This window comes from Plutella xylostella, chromosome 23, assembly GCF_932276165.1.
Source record: "Plutella xylostella chromosome 23, ilPluXylo3.1, whole genome shotgun sequence".
Classification (NCBI taxonomy): Eukaryota; Metazoa; Arthropoda; class Insecta; order Lepidoptera; family Plutellidae; genus Plutella; species Plutella xylostella.
In genome coordinates this window covers 11,059,190-11,081,477 of record NC_064003.1, presented here as the reverse complement: position 1 = coordinate 11,081,477, position 22,288 = coordinate 11,059,190, and the positions used below count along the sequence as shown (strand labels likewise).

Genomic DNA, 22,288 nt, shown 5'->3' with positions numbered 1-22,288 from the left:
TAGATAGATACAGAGTCACAATGCTAACTTAGCAACCTCTGCAACGAATAAAATACGTTTTTCTTTAACTGGCTACTCTAAAATTGTTGGACTCTATTTACTTGTCGTTGCTTCCAAATTATTCAGTGAGGTTATCTACCATAATATATATGACGGGGAGGGGGGTCCGCCGGGCATTTCGTCTGGCGGTGGATTCATCGTGCGGGCGGAAATAATAGGCTCTTCGTGTAGTTCGTATCTTGATTATTCAGATTACAATCAACACTTAATGTAGCAATGCAAGATCGCGATGATGCAGACGGATTACTTTTAGAAACGCGGCAAGTTCGATACAGCACACTGTTTCCCGTGTCACGTCCAACTCGTCCAAGCTCAGAGTCCAGAATCGCGGCATGGCCCCTTTACTTTTTAAACGTCACGTGACCTCTTACTTTTTAAAATGTTGCCAGGGCTGTATCGACCTTACCCAAGGAAAATCCCTTGACGTTTCTGATTCGATTACGACGCGTTTACACGCTCAAATCAACATCGATGCGGCGTTTGTCTGCCAACGCTGCGACACGGCCATCATGACATCTCACACGTCCTCGTGTGAGTTATCTGGAAAGAAAGAAAAACAACCGCAGTAACTGAATTTTACTCGGCCAGTCCTGACCTAGTCAGAGAAGAAAGCAGTGGGCTCATGAACTCTGCATTCATCACACTGATGAACTATGAAGCTTTAACTTGAACAGTACCAGACAAAAAGTCATTAAATCTCAAAATTGGATATCAAAGTTCAATTAGTTACACGTTTCAAAAGGAAATTTTCAAAACAGCTTAAACCCATTGATGGAACAGCTATAACGTTAAAAATAATCGAAGAATGTATACACAGCTTAAATTAATCATACTCTCATCCAAGACAACCTCTCTCTGGCGTCTGATAGTGACTCAAGACAACCTCTATCCGGCGTCAGTCTACTACCACTTCCAACCAGTGGTATCAGACAAAACAAATCATACTCGAAAGTTAATCCACTATCTTTAACTCTGTACTAAACAAAAACACGGATCAGTATCTGATTACCAATGGTCCTTGCTCACTTGTCCGGCAACCTCCATCCGGTTACCCAAGTACTCATCACGAATGCACACCTCCATCCGGTGTCATTCCAGTGCCATTAAACAATTGAGCAAGACACACCACAGAAACACACAATTCAATCGATTGCTTCATCATTACTTAGCATAAAAAAGATCGTTATAAAAAAATAGGGAATCAACTTTCGAACATTTACCTAATGAGGTCATGGACGCATGTTCATAACCCTAATGACCTTAGCTTAACAGGACCTCAGAATTTGATCAACCTCAATGTCATAACCTTTTTTTTAAACTCAACAGGTCTGGCAACCCGACGCATTAACAGTTCCAGGACTCGAACCTCGAAAATAATTCCACAGTACCGGTCACACTAACCTCATCCACGTAATGAAACATCTAGCCTCTAAACTTTGAAACTACAGTCATATTTTAAACGAAAACAGCTCACCAGATTAATGCAACATCCCAGCAGGCGCGCTCACTACGCATAGATCGACCCTCTTCTCCTTGGCTGCACCGCATCCACTCGCTCCTCCACTGGCAGCATCCTGGTCCTCTCTGCGACGCTTTGGACAGCTGGATGCGAAGTTTCCCTGGCCCTGGCAGTGGAAGCCAGTGACCGCAGTCTTCGCAGTAGATGGAGGCGGCATCCTCTTGAAATTGTCGCTTGATTGGGAAGGGGAACGCTCTTCTGGTCTCCTCCAACCACGTCTTCTTTGTAGGCAGAACGTGGACTCGTGCCCTAATTTCTCACAGTAGTTGCACTTTATGGAAACGGAGGCACTGTAGCTGCGCATTATCTTGCTATCGGGGTAGTCCTCGCCATTAGCTACTTTCTGTTTTAGAAACGAAACAGCCTTGAGCTTTTGCTGAAGCTGGTTGCGCGTAGTCACTTCTGTAGTGAAAGCCAGTCGTTGGACACTTCGGTCAAATCGGGAAACATGTGCCAACACTGTAGCCAAAGCAAGCTGTTCGGTATTCATGTTCTTCCAGCGTGACATGATTGCAGTCATCAGCGAGGCAGCATAAGTAGCAAGGCACCCATTTTCTTTCGGTTTACTGTCACTCAAATTAATGAGGAATGAAGCTGTATTTCTGGGCACTCGTACCTTTGTATGAAAAGCTCCGTGAAGTCACTCCATGTCATCCAAGGGAAAGATACAGTTGACAGCCACGTGGACGCATGACCTTTCAGAGCGCGGCTCAAGGCCACCATAAGCCGTGCGCCTAGCAGATTCTCGTCGTTGATGCACAGGTCCGCAGTCGACATCCAAGAACATGCGTCGACATCGGATTTACTGGGATCGTAATCAGGTAACCTCAGCTCGGACGAAGATGACGGCGTTTTCATAGCTCGAACAAGCGTCAGGAAATTCCGATTCTGTTGTTCTAGAAGCTGCTGTCATTTCTCGTAGTTCGTGTCGTGGTGTGAAGCACGTGGGGTGGCGTCTTCTGATCCCACATCTGATGACGGGGAGGGGGGTCCGCCGGGCATTTCGTCTGGCGGTGGATTCATCGTGCGGGCGGAAATAATAGGCTCTTCGTGTAGTTCGTATCTTGATTATTCAGATTACAATCAACACTTAATGTAGCAATGCAAGATCGCGATGATGCAGACGGATTACTTTTAGAAACGCGGCAAGTTCGATACAGCACACTGTTTCCCGTGTCACGTCCAACTCGTCCAAGCTCAGAGTCCAGAATCGCGGCATGGCCCCTTTACTTTTTAAACGTCACGTGACCTCTTACTTTTTAAAATGTTGCCAGGGCTGTATCGACCTTACCCAAGGAAAATCCCTTGACGTTTCTGATTCGATTACGACGCGTTTACACGCTCAAATCAACATCGATGCGGCGTTTGTCTGCCAACGCTGCGACATATAGTACACTCTACTATATCTTCGCCTTCTTTAACTAGCAATTCATGTTATTTCGGACCGTTATTTAGTTACTAAGATCAAAGCTTTAAGTTTTAGTTAAGTTAATAATGAATTAAATGACCTTAGTACTAACATTACAGTTGCTGAGTAAGTAGCTTGTACAAGATGTACCATCTATCTAATGGATTTAGGGTCGGTGGGTTAGATTAGATAAATGTTTGCAAATGTAGGTAATCCTTGAGATCGAGCTTGTGAGATCTTATCATTATTTAGTTACGTAGGTACTAAGGTATGTGAATAAATTGTGCGATATAATGGATAATATCTAAAGATTCGCCTACTTAATAATAAACTAGAAGAAGTAAAAACATCTTATTTAACCCACAAATAGTTAGTAAAACACATTCTGCAACCTTGTTTCAATATGGCTATGTATTTAAAAAAGTTTAGATACCTACCTCCTCCCTATGTAGTTCTGAAACGAGTAAGTTTTTCAAATGATAACGTTGTCACTTACGAAATAGTAAAAGTGTGGTAGGTACGTACAATACGTACAGTCGTACATAGTACAATACGTGTACTCCACACTGGCACGAGCCGGGCACACAATGGTATTGTTGTGTGTTGTTGTGGACTGTGGCCGCACAGTGTGCCGAGACGAGAGTCTGGACAAATAGTAGAGCCATTCTCCTTTCCATTTGCGTTCACTTTTACTATCCTTTTGGCTATAAGTGACAGTAATAAATAATTCCGAAGTACCGTTCAGTATGTACAATATATATCTACGATTTTATTCATATTGTATAGAGATAACAGATGTCTTGGTAGCTTTTGTTAAGATTATAAAATATATATGTACATACATCTAAGTTTGCATCAGCAGCTATAATCAAGTATTTCGGGAACCTAAGCATAAGTATGCACAGGACACCAAGATTTCGGACACAATACGCTTTGATTGATGTGTATGAAACTTGAAAATATTTCTTGTACATAAACGTAAACAATCGCAATAATTGGGCACAAAATTGCACTCTTTGTCTCTTCCAGTTACCGTACCTTTCCTATCCACACATTTAGCAATCTACACTCAAGTCTCATTAACTAACTATTTGTACTTATTTATGAATTGTTATTTTATATAGCTGATCCTAAACGAGTCTTTATAGTTTAAAATTTAGGTAGTACTTATAATAATTTTCACGTAGTCAAATTTAATGTTAATTTAAATTTTCACTGCATGCTGTATATATATTTAATATAATTATAATTATTTGCAAGTTATTTTTATATACTTTCTTTTGGAAGAGCGGTCATATCCTAATACAGGTTTTCAAAACTTAAAAGGATGTGGCCTTACATACTTGTAACAAATAACTTGTTTTTGAATAAATGATTTGTATTTGTAATGATTTGTATTAAAAGCACTTGCAGGGCAGGGGAATAGCGGGGCCGCGGTCAGTTGCACCGTTAAGTGGGAAGACGCTAAAGGTCCTAAGGCGCCTCCTTACCCAACAGTAGTGGCCGTAACCGTATCAGCCTGGAATCCTTGTAACGAGAACTTTGCCACAAGCCTGGGTTTCGCTAGTCACATCTGCGCCCACCGCCGCAGAAGTCCTACTAGCCCCTGAGGATCATCAGGGGCTAGTAGGACTTCTGCGGCGGCTTCATCAGATCACGATGAGGAGGACATCATCATCATCATCATCATCAGCGTGGAGGATACAATCACGACTCACCAATAAGCAGGTTGGCGTCGTAGTCCCGCTCGGAGCGCGAGCAGTTGACCATGTACCAGTGGTCGCAGACCAGCATCCGCTGCTGGAACAGCGTGGTGTTGGGGCACGTGTACGAGAACTGCCGGCCGAGCCCGTCGCACATGTGGTACACCTGGGGAAGGGGGTAAACCGGGGGTTAGCAAGAAAGAAAAAAAACACTAAATTAACATTAAAAGAATAAGATTATTCGTGAGATGCGCACGAAGCTTAAGTGGAGATATGCAGGGCATCTGGCAAGGCGGGAAGACGGCAGATGGAGCAAGGCAGTGTCGGAGTGGAGGCCGGCGATCAGTCGGTAGACCGTCGACCCGTTGGTCCGATGACATCAGGAGAGTGGCTGGACCAAACTGAGTAAGTGTGGCACAGGACCGTGGGACATGGCGTAACGTGGAGGAGGCCTATACCCACAGTGGATAGACATAGGCTGAAGAAGATTCGTAAGAAACAAGGTGGCAAAGGGAAAATCTCAGAAATGCTGTCAGTTACTTAAAAATAGCTTAGCATACAGATGTACACATGTTACAAAAGTTATATAGTAAAGCGAAATTTGATTGATTGATTCCTAAATTTATAACGATTGAAAAATCTTGTAAAAATTTTCTCATCCGTAGAAACTTTGTTCTTTATGTGACCTTTTGTTTGTATTTGTTTGAAATACTTTTGGGGACTTCTACTGTACCTATACTGCATGAAAAATTAATAATACCTAAATATAACAACGCATATAAATTATGTTATTATCTATGTACTCACGAGTTTACGCTTACTCGTAAATTGCCGAACCGTAACTATAGTTAAATAAATTATATCATCTGCCAAGTCGGCAATATTCACTGCTAGTTATTTATAATGAGGCTAATCTGCCAGACCGCAGACGAGCTAATTTCATTATTCACTTGTTAAGTCATTTACGGAGCAAATCTTATTTACGTTGAGCCTGAGACGGTGAGCTAACTTGGAAGGTTACTTTATCTTTACAAAGAATGGGCAAATGATACCTGTCATGGAATCGGTACGTTAATACAATCGGAATACGGTCGTGGTGGTTGGCGAAGCAGCGCTCAGAAACCTACTTTTTCGTAAGTTACAGTGACCCCCTTGGCGCTTGTGGTAGCGTCGACCACAGGTGGACCTGCATGCAATTTCCGCATTCAGCATGACGAAATCCTGTTGACTAATCACCGATCGTTAAACCCTGGACTAAAATCTGTAGCAAAGTTTTTCTTCCTGAAAAAGTCGGATAATATAAAAAAGCTCATGGATTGTGTTGATAATTCAAATCGAGAAATATCTTTAGTCATGGAATAAAGCCAATGTTGAAGTACACTTTTTATAAGTAATTCTTAATGAGAAGACATAGGAAAAACTATTAATTAAAATTATATACTACAAACATAGTTTATCAACTCTTCCGGTAAGGAAGTAAAACCACATGATTATCACCTTTGTTTGGGCTATCCGTGCCTCAAACATTTACACCTTCATTTGATAATCCTCTGTAATTACAACGTTTATGCTTTAAATAAACCACCGGCGTTGAAGACAATTAGCTTGATGATGCATGTTGAGGTGTCTAAGCTATTAGTTGAAGACCAGGAACAAATTATGACATTTTAATATGGTTATTTGAAGAAGATTTGAATTTACATGCCAATCATCATCAGAGTGAGACACGATTTGGCCGCACGGTAATGTTCCTAGTGCCAGGCTGACGAGCGTTTATAATTGTAATAAAGTACCTACTTGGTTTAGGCAGGTAAGTACTTACCTACTGAGTAGAAAATATACCAAGGACTAAGTAATTATTAATCAACACTCTGTATAAAAGCATTTAAACAAAAAATAAGAGATGGGAATTGTTACGCCGCCGTTCCAATAAGCTTTCTTGCAAGCTTCATGTAAACCGGAAGTAATATTTGAAAATTTTCTAATAAGGGCTAAGATCTTTGGAAAATCCGTAATGTAAATTAGAATTAGGATTAATGTTAAATACTTTTTGGAATCGGTTTAGTATTTTCCAATTTTATTTGTTAATAAGATTAATAACATACAAATGTATCGTATTAGAATTTGATATGTTTTTCATAATGACTGGTAGGTTATAAAAATAAATAATTACTGTGCTAAGGTAAATTATTATAAAGATTTACGTTTGACGTTATCAATCAAGTAACGTATATAGGTACTTACATCTAAACACTGTAATATTCCGACATAATTATTCGGTCAATGTCGAAAAAGTTCACATCAACAGTCAACTAAACATGTTATTAATTCATTAATTAAGCACTTACTTTACTAAAGTAGTAGCTAACAATCATTATTATGTAAAATAATTACAAGAATGCATAAACCAGCAAGGGATCATTATGCATCAGATTCAGCGAATTATTAACTATATTCGGCTACAAATTGTTCAAGCAGATTTGAATCATAATAATAATATACTTTTTATAAGTCATTATAAGTACATTATATTATGCTAATGGATATTATGTATAGCATGTTTTTTTTATCTCATTCACATAAATATAGGTCACGAAAATAATATTTTGATAAGACTCGATACAGTTCTAATAGTTCAAGGTTGGTCCCGTCTGTCGGTACATCGACACATGTGGAGCGATCCGTTTCCGCATTCTTTATTTATATCTGACATTTAAATATATAGGACGGCTTACTTTAAAAATAATAAGTACTTATACATCATCCATAAATATTTGACAGATTTTTGCGTAGGTAGTACATATAAAAGATTAGTACCTACCTAGCTACTATTCTTTTACTCTCCGTAAATTAACTTCAGATTAAGAGGAAAACCTACCTCTAACACACTAATCCGTACCGTAAACCGCTATTGAACGTTCACAATACTAACAAAACAATGCAGACAATTCACATATCGAATTGCAAGTTGCCTGTAAGTTTAGAAAAAAAAAAACAGTTTCCTTCCGTTTCACCGCGACAATTTTAGCGCGTAAATAATGGCGGCCACAGACAATGCTGCGTTCAGAATCGAGTCTGTGTCGAGCCTTGACCTGCCAGTCGGCTGAGTAGGGTGAGCATGACTCTTGTTTATAATGATACTGTTAAATAATCAATGTGAATGTGCCTTATAGTGGATGTAATTCATATAAAAAAAAACTACAATTTAAGTATACAGTAAATTTTAAATTACAATAATATATGGTTGAAAATAATTTATGGTTATTGAAGTTATGAACTTGAATTTATCAAATGAATGTGTTGTTAATAAATGCGTTGTGTTGTATTGTTATAATTTTAAGAAATATGTAATTCTCATGCATGGTGTCACTAATGTAGAATTGGCTACTAATATAGTATCGGGGTCATATATTACTATATCATCATCTCGTATAGAATCATACTTGTCTTATCAGTTTCAAATGAATAGGTGTGTATGGTCACTCTATGCGCCATATTGTATTTTGTTCTTCTAAATAACTTTTCATTTCATAGGCCGTTGCTCTCACGATATTCTAGCTCTCATTTCATTATTCAACATTATAAAAAATGCAGCCGTACCTACCTATTACTCATACAGAGCTACTGATAAATGAAATATTCATAATTGAAATTTACTTACATCATAAGTGCAAGATGATATTATTGGATCGATATTAAGATGTAAATTTGCATAAAAACCAAATAAAACTCATCAAACTAGACACTACAATAGTTCAAGGCGATATTAATTAAGTATTATCGACAAGTTCAGTAGACCATTGGCAATTTATGATCTAGTTAAGTCTTTTATGTTATACATAATAATATTAATAGTTTATGAATTTGATTATATCAGTCATGTCTGAGTTGTTATTTATTGCAGCATGATCTATTTAATAAAAAACTAAATGTTTTACTCTTTTACAATATTAAAATGATAATATTACATTGAACCCATTTATATCAAATAGTTATTCTAATCATATTGAGTACCTACTTGAATTTGCACAGCTTTATTATTATATTCTATTGGAGGAGCGCTGATGCCTGATGTACAGGTCTCTGGCCTAGTTCAGGCACAGATGTAATTTGTAATTAGATAAGCTTTTTTGGAATAAAAAATATTTATTTATTTTATTCTAAATCACAACAGGACACTTCCATAATGCATGGACAATTGGACAAGAACTTTGCGCCCGTTGAATTCTTTTGTATGGAAAGTTCGACGCCTACGAAATACGTAGGTATACTCTTCCTTCTTGTTCCTAAATAACATTCATAACAAAAAACTCTTATTTGTGGAATTGCGAGTATAATTATGTGTAATTAGCATAGTTATGCTAGTAATTAGTAATTGGCTGAACGGAACTAGGAGTTTTTCCTTCCGCTCGCATCGCGCGGTTCCTTGAATCTGTATAGTACACGTAGTTGTTTGGAACGTTGAGGAAAATTGTGGAAAATGTTTATGAACTAGACGGGATAATTTGTAATAGGTATTGAGTCGCACAAACTGTAAGTATTCTGAATGATTGGAGACATAAGTATAGAAATTAATAAGGTTCGTGGGTGTGGTAAAGTTTAAACTACTACACCACATAGAGCAAATAATCGCTAAACTTTATCCTCGGCCTTTATCAATATCAATCTAACCTATCTATTAGCTATCAGACCTAAGGTGTTCAGTCAAACAGGATAAATAGGGGTGACCCACAGTACGTAATTAACTAATTACTTTAATTATACATGCCTGTTCGTGTCTAGAACCGCTAGTAAGGTATAAAAATATACAGTACGAAGTTGATACTTAATGATGATAACGAATTTAATAATTTAATATCCTAACTGAACATTCAAAATAAATAATAGTTTGTATCTTGCAATTTGTCGAGTGTAAATATGACACCAACTATTTCATTACAAGTACCATTTGCAATGTTACCTTTTCGCAACCTTTTTAAAATTTAAAGGTGACTGCTCATGTCAGTTACGATCGATCCTTTATTATATTATATTTATACATATAGCAACCAGCTACTATGGCTATACTAGTTGCTAATAGTTATGTTATGACACAATCAACTAGAACAAATAGTCTCAACGTAGTCGCATTTAAAGGATGGTTGAAATGAAGATAAATGCCTTGTTTCATGTTACAATTTGAGAGATGTGCGATAGTCTGCTTTATATGTCAAGGTTACATTCTGTAATGGGTAATTTGAAAGAGCGCCGGTAGCGTGCGAACGCTATTGTTCGAGTTATTAGCCTTTAAATATATTTGGACCCGCTTGTACTGTGAATTTCCCCAAAGAGTATTTTGCTATTATTCATCTTGATATATCACTCGGGAAGGCTTGTTTTCTTATTAATTCACATTATTTATTTTTGTCGCAGTTTCAACAACAAGAGATGATAAAAAAACCTATACATAGAATTAGAGTACACTCTTTACAATTGGTTCACGGAGTTTAAGCGCTGATAATAATTTGTTTTTGATTAGTAGCACTTGTGACACCGTAGTACCTCTAACCAAAAATGAGCAAATATTGAACAGTTTATTTTGGGCTCAGCGCAGTATTACCATTTTGATTAAACCTCGTCTTAATATTGCAATAAAGTGAACCTGAACAAATTACTTCTGATGCAAATTATAAAGCTACTTATGTTTCTTCTTGAGTAAACCAAACCATTGTCTCATAGAAAGAGTGGGAAAGGGTCTTATCAGAGGTAAATCTGACGTTTAATTTAGTTTCTGACCTTCAATGTGATGGTTAAATAAACCATTTATTATGAAGAACAGTTACTAATAATTCCCTTTTTATATTATGGGTGTTGTCTTGTAGGTGAATGACTTACAATGATTTTATCAGGATTTTTAATAACATTGTGAGAATGGGTACTTCGGAGCTATGTCCGCTATGAGACTGCATAAAGATCACTAATAATGTTGCTAGAATTTTTATGTCAAGTTTAAACTTACCTCTTTTTGACAGTCGGGTATACGAATGGACACTAAATCACAGTAAAACAATGTTAAATGAACTTGAGAAGACAGTAATTTATGTCAGCAACCTTACAGCTGGCACCACATTTGTTATTTTTGACACTGATAACAATAAAATGCATTTACTGCGCCAAAATGAATGATTCAGGTCCCAAACTGACTTTTACGATCATGTCTCTGCAGAACTTTTATCACTATTGGATGGGCCATTTTTCGGGTAAAAGGTTACCATTCGTTTCTCATTTATCTTGATGCTACGATATTTGAGACTTTTCAACTTGGGAAAATTAAGTGCAGTAATAATATTGGATTAAATCCATGTCTATTTAAAACGATCATGATTGTGTGACGACTTGCGAAAGGTGGCTGGTAATTATTGGATTAAAAAAAACTATAGATCGCATCCCGTGGCGTGCTTAGGAAGAGGCCCACCGGCCTACGTACAGCAGTAGATTAGACTATAGGCTGATGAAGAAGAAGATGATTATGTTGAATTTGATGAATAGTTGCACCGGTGAAAAAGGTCTCGACTGCACTTAGATTTACCTAATACACCTACAATTTCACTTATTTTATCCACTTGAAATCCATAACGCTTATCTGTTCGCTAATAAAGCCTTTTACGAGGTGTAACTGCTGTTTTTAAGCCACGATAAGTAAAACCATAAGACCAAAAAAGCATGTTTTCCATGTTCCTTTGAAGTGCACCGACGACGTTGCGCAAGAGTCGAACATTTCGACAGAAAAAGACGAATTCCCGGTTGTGGCACCGCGTCAGGTGGTTTTTCACCTTTTGCCTTATTAAAGCGCATCAGTCGTGTTACGTAAACGTATTTATCGCCGTGTAATTATAGTAAATCATTGGTTGTTTATTTATGAGGTTGGACGCCGGAGTCGATCGATGTGGAATCTTTAAAAGCACGTGACTGCACTTGCAATGAATCGATGACTTAGCTAGTTTTTATTATAGTTAGTGTAAAATAGGAGTGTTATAAGTTTAAAGTGTATAATAATATGTATGTAGTATCAGTGTGTATCCCAAACATATAGAAAGGCCAAGTCACCAAGACGTGATTGAGTGTGACATTTCTGTTCATGTATCATAAAAATGATAATCTGTTTTGCCATTATACATACCTATGTATTTATACATATGTATTTGCATTCATTTAATATAAAATTTATGGAAGAATTGTAAAATGTACTTAACGTCTTTATTGAGGCGTTCATGGAGCAAAGCATCAATGGTCACCACCAGGTGGACCACCGCTCTGGGTAAAACAGAATTGATACTCGTATACAATACTTTAATAACTGCCTAAAACCTACCTGGTAGGTAAAGTTTTATGTACTTACACCACTACTTATATGTATTTCTGTAACTGTAAGCAAGATACCTAACATAGACCGCGCTAACACAGTGATTCGTGATAAGCTATTAATTTATTTAAATCTTTGTATGTCTATCCGCACCGCATTTGTCTATCCATCTTCATTATCTAGTCAATCCACCATTTACCTCATCTGTGTTACTGTCAGTATAAAAATAAAACACTTCCTTTTTAGTTCTAGTTTTACTGCTGCCTAAAAAGGCCACGAAGCGAGTTCGTTTATTGAATCAATGAAAATTAAATCATCTCAATTTTATAGCTTTCCTTTAAAAGTCATGCCACTGACTAATATATCTATCAAGCATTTTTATTGCTACAATTAACGCGAAAAATAGCTTCATATACAATGTGGAACAATTCATAAAATTAAAAGCGATAGCCGTTTGCGATCTTTATTAAAATGTATCAAATCCATTACGCCATAACCGACAGGCAAGCCAAAAGCTGACAATAGAAAAGTGTCAATGCAATTTTCACATGTAATTATGATCGATGATATTCTTGTACCACTTATTTGGTGACTCAGTGACCCTAAAACTGAAGGCGTGTGATGTAGGAGGCTCCTACATAAGGCTGCTTGCTCACCTTCGTTCGTTATCTGACATCTGGCGTCTCCATCATTTTGAGGGTTATGATTTTATGGATCATTACTGAGAGCCCTTTAGCGGGCTAATGAAAGAAATGGCCAAGTGCGTGCTTAAATTAAGGTCAGCTCTCGTGTAAAAATGTGTCGGTAACATAAAAAATATATTGGCAGTTTTGAATTCATTGTATTTGCACTCTGTTTACAGAAAAATTGTAAGTTAGAGTTGGCTGAACGGGGTAGGTACCCACCTAAGACCACACATCCTTACATCAATATACGAACAACATTTGTGTCACATACAAAAATCTGTCTGCATGTTTTTAACCAATGACAACCATTGTACCAAAGTCACAAATCTTCTAACTACCTAAGAGATTGAATTCAAAATACCTAAGAGCTCAGTCGTAGACGTTGGGTGTTATAATTTGTCGAGACGTTTCTTTTGCACTGACACTTCATGAAGTTGGTATTAAAATAAAGTTGGTCACCCGAGAAATAAGACTTAACCTAATGAACTTTACCGACAAGCGACGGGCCGAGTGGACGGCGACGTGATGACACACCGAATGTAATAACTTATTCATCATGTATGTACTGTGGAGTCGGACGCTACAAAAATGTATTGGTGATGATATTACAAATCAATAATATAAGTAGTACATAGTCTAGATATTGATAAAGACCAACACTTTCAGTAACATAGTTCAGTTCTCTTTTGGCCAGCCTTACGAGTACACGTACTTCTCTGTGTTCTTAATAGTTTTAAATTGTATTTATTTAAATCGTGATTGGTCGAGGACCCTTGCGGCCGTTTCCTGCTCTATCTTGTGGATAACTTACGGCAAGCTCCTCCTACTGGGCGTGTCTGAAGTGAGACAGCTACATTTGCCTTAGCTGCGTGTTGAGTGGACGTAGTCTAATTAAGAAAATTAGAAAAGTGGAAGACGCTTTGCCGAGGATCGAACCCGTGCCTCTCCGGTGAGTGAACTTAGTTCCTGACGCCTTAACCGCTTGGCTATCGGAACCGTAGCGCGCCCGCTAAAATTAGCGTACGGATTCTGTCTAAGAGCTTTGATCTACGTGCTACGAGATATTGCTACGGAGTGAGCGACGTCGTCGAAGCAGTAAATTCGACTTACGCACGCCTGTGCTACTGATTGTGCTGCTTGTACTAGGGGCTTGGCTTGAGCTTTTGCTTCATTTTGACCAGTCAGTTATGTTGTGTCTTGATTGCAACGTCTCATGTGGCGATGGGGTCACCTGTTCCGGGTGTAAAAAAGAATTGTGTTTTGGTTGCGCTAATATTACTGAGCGAGGTTACCGCAACTTAGGGGCTGAGCGCAGAGCTGGATGGAAGTGTCCAAGATGCAGAATTTCATCTCCGAGAGTTCAAAGTCCAATAAAACATAAAGAAGCTTCCCTTGATGAAATTATCAGTCGCCTAGATATTCTAACAAAAAAATTGGATGTGCTGCCTAAGCTTATTTCCGATGTAAACGAGCTAAAGTCTAACATGATGGAAGTGGTTAAAAGTTGTGAGTTCGCGGGCCAGAAAATAGACGATTTCGAGTCGAAACTCGTTGTGCTCACGGACAGGGTTACGTCATTGGAGGTCGTGAAGGAAGCTCTAACAAGTACACAATCTACCATGGGGTTGGTTCAGCAGGATTTCAATGAAAAAGACCAATGGTCAAGGCTGAACAACGTCGAGATTAAAGGAGTGCCACTCAAGAATAATGAAAATCTCTTCAAGATAGTCGAGACCCTTAGCGAGCACTTAAACGTACCCATTTCTAAGGCCAACATTAACTTTGTTTCTCGTGTGCCTGTTTTTAATACAAAGGAAAAATCAATTCTACTTGGCTTCGTAAATAGATACGTAAAGGAGGACTTCGTGGCCGCAGCAAGAGCTAGGAAAACTACTAAAGCTTGTGATATCGGCTTTGCTAACTGCGACCAACGAATTTACATAAACGACCACTTATCACCCAATAACAAGAAGCTGCTAAGTAGAACCAAGCAACTTGCGCGCGATAAGAATTACCTCTATGTCTGGGTGAAACATGCCAAGATCCATATTCGGAAAAATGACTCTGCACCAGTTTTAACAATCAGATCCATCGAAGATTTAAACAAACTCAACTAATCAGGTTCTTTTGGCAGTTAAGATTAAGTTTGATTGTGCCGAAAAATAATTATTTGTCAGTGTTGGTCTGTTGTACTGTATATTCTAAGTCTCTTATGTATTTGTTTTTATTAGCTATTTATGTTGTGTGCCTTGCTTTCTATTTTTTGGGTGTCTCTACCTGTATTGAAATCAATCTACTGAATTTATACTTTAGTGTCGTTATAATTATAGTTGGTCACGTTTATATTTTCAACATTGTTTTGACTGCTATATTTGAAGTGGAGTTCCATGATGAAATGAGTTCTGTTCCGGATTGCTATCTTATAATGTTGTTAATCAAGTTAGTTTTCAACTTAGTTACTTATTACAATGCCTAACTTAAAAATATATCATCAAAATGTCAGGGGCCTACGCACCAAAACAGATATTTTCTCTAGAAACGTAAGAATCAATAATTACGACATAATAACTTTAACAGAAACCTGGTTAAACGACGGTTTTTTCGATACGGAATTATTTGACGACCGTTATTGTGTCTGGAGGCGCGATCGCGATTACGCCCGCACAAAACAAGAGCGCGGGGGAGGGGTTTTAATCGCGATTAAGAAGCAACTTATCGCACATGAACAACCCAATTGGCGTTCATCTGCCGAGGATCTTTGGATCACGGTGACTCTACGGTGTCCGACATCCAAATCTCATTATATCCTTAGTATTTGTACGCTATATCTATGTGCCGAAAACCTAGGTTTATCGTTTGTTGACCAATTATCGGCTTTTTGTGATAGTTTGGAACTAGCTACTACGTCGAACGCTTCCCATAAATTCTTAATTTTAGGTGACTTTAATATGAGCGACATTGTTTGGACTACAATCAACGACCATCTCGAAGCAGCACCAAACTCTTGTGAATACATAAATAACTTTTTAGAAACCCTTCAATTTTGTGGTCTTCAGCAATTTAACAATATAAAAAATGAATTTAACCGTATTTTGGATTTGGCCATCTGCAACGAAAATGAGCAAGTGCTTGTTGATGCATGCTCTGACCCTTTTGTACCTGAAGACCCGCACCATAAAGCGCTCTCTATCACTTTTACAATTATAGACCTCAAACCACTTCGTCCACTAACTCGCTTAGTATATAGCTACAATCGCGCGGACTATACTGTTATTAATGATGAAATCTGTAATATAGATTGGCTATCAATCCTAAGTTGTGGATCCGTTGAAGAGGCTGTAATTAAGTTCTACGATGTTATTTATAAAATTCGTGATAATCATATTGCTCAACGTACTGGTTATACTGGCCAATATCCGCCATGGTATAGTAGAGCTCTTTCTAAAGCAATTAAAGAAAAATTCAAATTTCACAAGAAATATAAAAAATATGGGAATCTCTGTGACAAGGCAACTTTCGAGTTACTAAGAGAAAGAGTTAAACGTCTTGAAAAACAGTGCTACGATAGTTACATGAGTCGCATCGAAAATTCACTTCACACCAACCCGAAGGCTTTCTGGTCTTTTATAAAGAACAAACGTAAAGGGTCCTCATTCCCATCCACTATGAACTATCTAGGAAACTCATCTTCTTCTGGAGATGAAATAAGCAATTTATTTTCCTCCTACTTTCATTCGACATTTCTTCAACCGGAGCCTGATCAAAATGCGGATGGTGGTACTGTGGACGATGCGACTCCTAATATTGCGGACGTAAGCTCTATAGAAATAACCGAAGACGCTGTCCACAAGCTATTGAGTTCAATTGATTCCAATAAATCAGCAGGACCAGATGATCTACCAGCGATATTCCTCATCAAATGCTCAAAGTCGCTATCAGTCCCCATAGCCACTCTATTTAGAAGATCCTTAGCTGAAGGCGTAGTTCCTGTGATCTGGAAATCGGCTTTTATCAGTCCTATTCATAAAAAGGGTCCTAAAAATCAGGTAGACAACTATCGACCTATTTCAAAATTATGTTTAGTAGCAAAAGTATTTGAACGAATAGTCTATAATGAAGTCTACGTTTCACTTAAACTTACTTTTAATCACCAGCAACATGGTTTTTTAAGGCATCGCTCCACCGTTTCTAACCTGGTACTGTTAAATGAGTTTATTAGCAAGGAAATGGAAAGTAACAATAACGTTGATGCAATCTATACTGATTACAGTAAGGCGTTTGACCGCATCGATCACAAAATGTTACTAAAAAAGTTACTTATGGCTGGCATTCGAGGTGATCTGTATCGTTGGTTTTCTTCATACATTTGTAACAGAACTCAGGCAGTAGTACTAAATGGCTATAAATCTTTATGGACAGATATTCCGTCAGGAGTTCCTCAAGGATCATTGTTGGGACCTTTATTGTTCGTTATTTTCATAAATGACATAGATACTTGCTTCCGTTACTCCGACTTTCTCCTCTTTGCGGACGATATGAAAGTATTTAGAGTAGTTAATGACTCTCTAGATTGCTCTTTGCTTCAGGATGACCTTGATAGAGTGGAACAATACTGTCGCCATAACAAATTAGACATCAACGTATCTAAATGCTTTTCTATTACATTTAGTCGGAAAAGAAATATATATTTAAATAGTTACAAGCTGAACCACCAATCAATTTCCAATTGTTCCGAAATAAGAGACCTAGGAGTAACAATGGATTCCAAGCTTATCTTTGATACACATGTTCAAACTATAGTAAAAAAATCCTACAAAGCATTGGGCTTTCTTATTCGCTCCTGTAAAAATTTCAAAATGATGAAGTCCTTAAAAATTCTATACTGCTCCCTTGTCAGGAGTAATTTAGAATATGCGAGTCAGGTTTGGAATCCACTATATAATGTATATATATCACAGATCGAATCAATTCAAAGAAAATTTATTAAATACTTAGGTTATAAATTCAGAATCCCTAAAGGTCAATACGAATTTATGTGTAACAAACTCCATTTATTGCCCCTCTATATACGGCGTGACGCAGCAGACATCGCATTTATTTTAAAGATCGCTCAAAATAAAATTGACTGTCCGGATTTATTAGGTAAAATTAACATATTAGCCCCCGATCGTCAAATGAGACAAAAGACTATTTTGCATGTACCAGTAGTTCACACAAACTACCGACAGAACTCATTTCTTTTAAGAGCCTCACGATCATTTAACTCCCTGACCAGAGAATACCCAGGTCTTGACTTATTTGTTAGTAACCCTAAAATGGCATACTTCTGTCTGACCGACAAATTCAGCTCTAAATTTGTTAAGTAGGTAGATATTTATATAGATATTTTGTGTAATAGGCACATTCACTTCATTTATTTGTAATCTCACTTATAGTTACGTAAAGTTATTATTTAAGGCTATTTTAATGTTTTTTACTTTTATTTATTACTATTCACTGAAATAAGTAGAACTTATTAGGCATAATGGCAATATTTTGTTTCTTACATGTGGAAACTTGTAATTGGCTGTCTGTCTCATACTTTGCTATTTTTACTGATATCTCTAGCTGTAAGTTTTCCTTTAAATAAATAAATAAATAAAATAAATAAATAAACATGAAAGCTAAGTCTTAGAAGGATGGTGTTTATTATATTCTACGTATCTATAGACAAAACAAGAAACATTATTTTGTAGCGCAGAAAATCTATATTGATTCAGTATATTTTGATTCTTCTTGTGCTACACTAGTGCTAAGACCGATGCCGGAACTACACACTTGCTGAATACCAATAACTTTCAAAAAATCAAATTCAATGTAAGTCTATGTAGCTAACATTAGACTTATTACAATATTATAGTTGCCTCATCCCAGCTTAAGCACATAACGAGTACATAGTTGTGCGCGGTATTTAGGTAAATTATTCATACATGTTTTGTGTGATTTAGTACGCCAATTTAAATATCTAACACTTTGAATGCAATCAAGTATCAAGGTGGTTTGAAAACATTGTCTTCCGTAATTGCACATCTAACAAAAACACAAAAACTATGTTTTTATTAAATTTAATAGACCTACCTACCAATTTTGACACGATTTCATAAACGGTTGTTAGAAGGAGCGTTTAATCAAATTTCATAGTTGAACACTTGTGATCTCAGGTACTTAGTAATTAGGCATACTACGCGCTGCAGTTTTACGGTGGAATTTATTTCAATCAAACTAATTCAGGAAATTAATGGTCTTCAAAGGTAATGTGCCCATATCAAGACGGGCAACGCTGTGGTCGGTAGCAAGCGATGCGGACTAATAAGGGCTTGTACACCAAATTTCGTTGCGATGTCAGCTACTACGGTTTTGACAGTTTTTCATCGCAAATGCTTGATTACTGACGCAGGTTTTTGCGATGCGACGACGCAACTCAATTTGTGTACAAGCCCTATGACATGTAGCCTGTAGTGGAAAGACTATGAAATAATGTAAAGGCGTTCCTTGGCAGAGGCTTATGTTTGTATGATGATGATGATGAGGTGTAGTTACCTGGCAGCCGGTCTCCACGTCGGCGTAGTAGCCGGAGCCGCGGCCGCGACACGAGAACCGCGTCGCCGGGATGCGCGAGTCACGCACGTCCTGGAACAAACAATCACATTATCAATATGTGGTGTGTGTTGTTGTCCTAAGGTGCCCCGATGGTACAGAGGGCATCCACGAGAGTGCGCCACGCCGTCCTCTCCACAGCAACCGCTCTGGCCTCCGTCCAGCTCAGGTCTTGCGCTCGCAGCTCGCAGCTCTATTAATATCATCACGACCCATCACGTCCCCACTGCTGGGGCACGGGTCTCCTTCCAAAGAAGTAAGTGTTTTTAGGCCTAGTCCATCACGCTGGTCTAGTGCGGGTTGGTGGACCCCAACACAATGACATTATCAATATGTTAAATATTAATTATCATTTAAATAAATCCCTGATAAACTTGGTCAAAGCATCATGCAAGAACGGCTGTAAAGATATTTACAGTTATTTTTGTTGAATTTGTTTCATTGATTTCATGTGCGAACCAGGTATAGAGAATGGTGACGGAACTAAATAAAGGTGTAGGGAAACTAAAGCTCACGGGTAAAAGTTAGTCTCCTATATATGATAAAACCAGAGATTAAAATAGGGGTGAAGTATGCAACTAAATACGTATGAAGATTTTAACAATTTAACCAAAATCCTTGCTAAAGGTAGAAAAAAATCTACTTTAATAACAGAACAAGTAAACTTCTCTTGACTTTGGAATCGACGGTTTCAGTAAAGTAATCGGCCGTTTGTGTCTCAGTAAATATAATTTTATTAAATTATCTGTATAGTTTTTATCTGCTGCATTTTTATTAAATCGTAAAGTATCATTTTGAACGCATATGAACAGTGTACCTACCTGATCGTAATAATTCAATAAATAATATAATTGTCCGTTTCATAGTAATAAATTTTGTGGTCGCTTCTTTTGATTGTACCGGAAAAGCAATAAACTTTTTCATTTAAGGTTTGAATGTTAATTGAAACTTTACAGTTCATTAAAGTATTTATACGAGTAGTAGAGTAATTAATTTACATCATTCAATTCAAATAAATAGTATTGAATAAAATGCATGAGTTGAATTAAATTCCTTTCGATTTCAGGACTCTTTGTTCTCCTATTATCTACGTGCATAATTGGGTTATCTATGATATAACGATGCGGGATATTCAAAAAGCGCATTGCACCTAATATTTGCCAAAGATTGATAAAAAAGTATTTAACTTACACGAGGATACAAAGCTACATTCACAATTTCACACGCAATTAAAAAGTTCTAATGACATATGGACAGGTGGAACTTTTTCATTGCACGTAAGTATACTGAAAGCAATCTGAAATGAACTAAGAAAAACTCGCAATTTCCATACAGTCCAACTCTGTCGCAACCCACCGAGCCCGGGCGCTGCACCCTGCAAACTCAACAATACGTATTTGCCTCGAGATGGCGCGATAGCCGGCGTCGTCTATTGTTTTCTGACGTGTTGCGTTTACTAGACCGACGCGAGAATTTCTCGACTCAATGGATTTGGTTCGTTACCGCTATGGGGGTTTAGTTATTACCCTATGACCTATACTTAAATACCTAGAGAAATATAAAACAATCCTTTATGTATTTTATCATTACCCTTAGAACGAAATTGGTTTGATAGGGGTCTCAGGTAAAGTGGGTTTTCAAATGAGCGTCAAAATTAAACATATCATTTCAGTATAATATATTATAAGGGGCACTGAAAGGTAACCTGAGTATACCATAATCACCATACATGCTTTTATACAGTTTGTATTGTAGGTCCAATGTCCCTATGCCAGTTTGGAACACGCAGTTTCCCATGAATTAGTTCTTTCGTAATTTCCCACCGGGGAAGTGACCTTGCCTTAAAACTATTTACACTGATTCAATTGAACTTGCTACTCAATTTCTTGTAACTTTGTAAGTAAGTATAAAAATTTATATTCGTAGTTGTAGATACGCTCACGGGCAATGAAAAGGTTCCACTGCGAAAAACACCAAATTACTCCTAAACATTACATTACCCACTAAAATCGCTAATATTTTGTTCAAATTTTAAATTAAGTATTTTTGAAAAAATTGGGGTTGTTTTGTCTCGGTATTTCGTGAATGGAACTACTTTCTTGCCCGTGAGTGTAATAAAATAATAAATAGGTAATATTGACCAAATTTTATCTGAATCAATTTAGTAGGTATTTCTAATATAATGAAAATATAAGAAGAAGTGTCGAGCATATACCTTTGTATGAAAGCTCTCTACATTGCGCTGTTACCAGCATATTATTTACTGTAGCGTAGAGCAATGAGCAAAAATCAATTTAGACTATAAAATGCCAAAAAAATGTGTAGTAACAAATTACTATTTTGTTGTTACTCATCATAATGTTCCACTCACACGCACACACACACACACACGCGCACTAGCGCCACTCATTCAACTTCCTGTCATCGAGTTCGTTCGAAATCAATCATCAATGTGTGTGGTTTTACATTACACGTTACGCTACATTAATTTCATTTTATGTAGTAGTAACAAATTGTGTTCCTCTACAAAAAAAATTGTTTAGTTTTAGCCTACGTTTATTTATTGGGCAATGATTCATGTTAATAAATGAAAGCAATAATGTTATATTTTTTGTAAAAAAATAATATCATAATAATATATGGAATGGGGGTAGGTGGATGAAGTGTCTATAGCTATAGCCTCTCGCAAACAACTCTAAGCCATGCTGACAAAACATTCAGCCATGCTGCAATCACCAGTCATTAGTCATTCTTATTACATTTCCATAAGTCCAGTTGTGATCCAAAAATCCGCAGATTGCCTCACTGACCCAAATCCACTTCCTCGGACCTCTGAGCTGAGATTAGCCGTACTTATGTAGATAACTATGTACTTATGTATTACCTAGGTACTTATTGTAAGGGCCTAGAGTAGGCACAATTGCTCGTTATGTA

The 22,288-nt window shown here is 37.4% G+C and overlaps 1 protein-coding gene across 4 annotated transcripts in view; it reads right to left on the bottom strand.

Moving 5' to 3' along the window:
- LOC105385676 overlaps positions 1 to 22,288 on the bottom strand; it is a 38,694-nt gene that overhangs the window by 5,283 nt on the left and 11,123 nt on the right. For all 4 annotated transcript variants that reach the window (XM_038113379.2, XM_038113375.2, XM_038113376.2 and 1 more), the window contains 2 exons: positions 19,298 to 19,387; positions 4,706 to 4,856 (listed from right to left, as the gene is read on the bottom strand). In XM_038113379.2, coding sequence (XP_037969307.2) covers positions 4,706 to 4,856; positions 19,298 to 19,387 — 241 coding nt within the window. The remainder of the gene's footprint in view (positions 1 to 4,705; positions 4,857 to 19,297; positions 19,388 to 22,288) is intronic.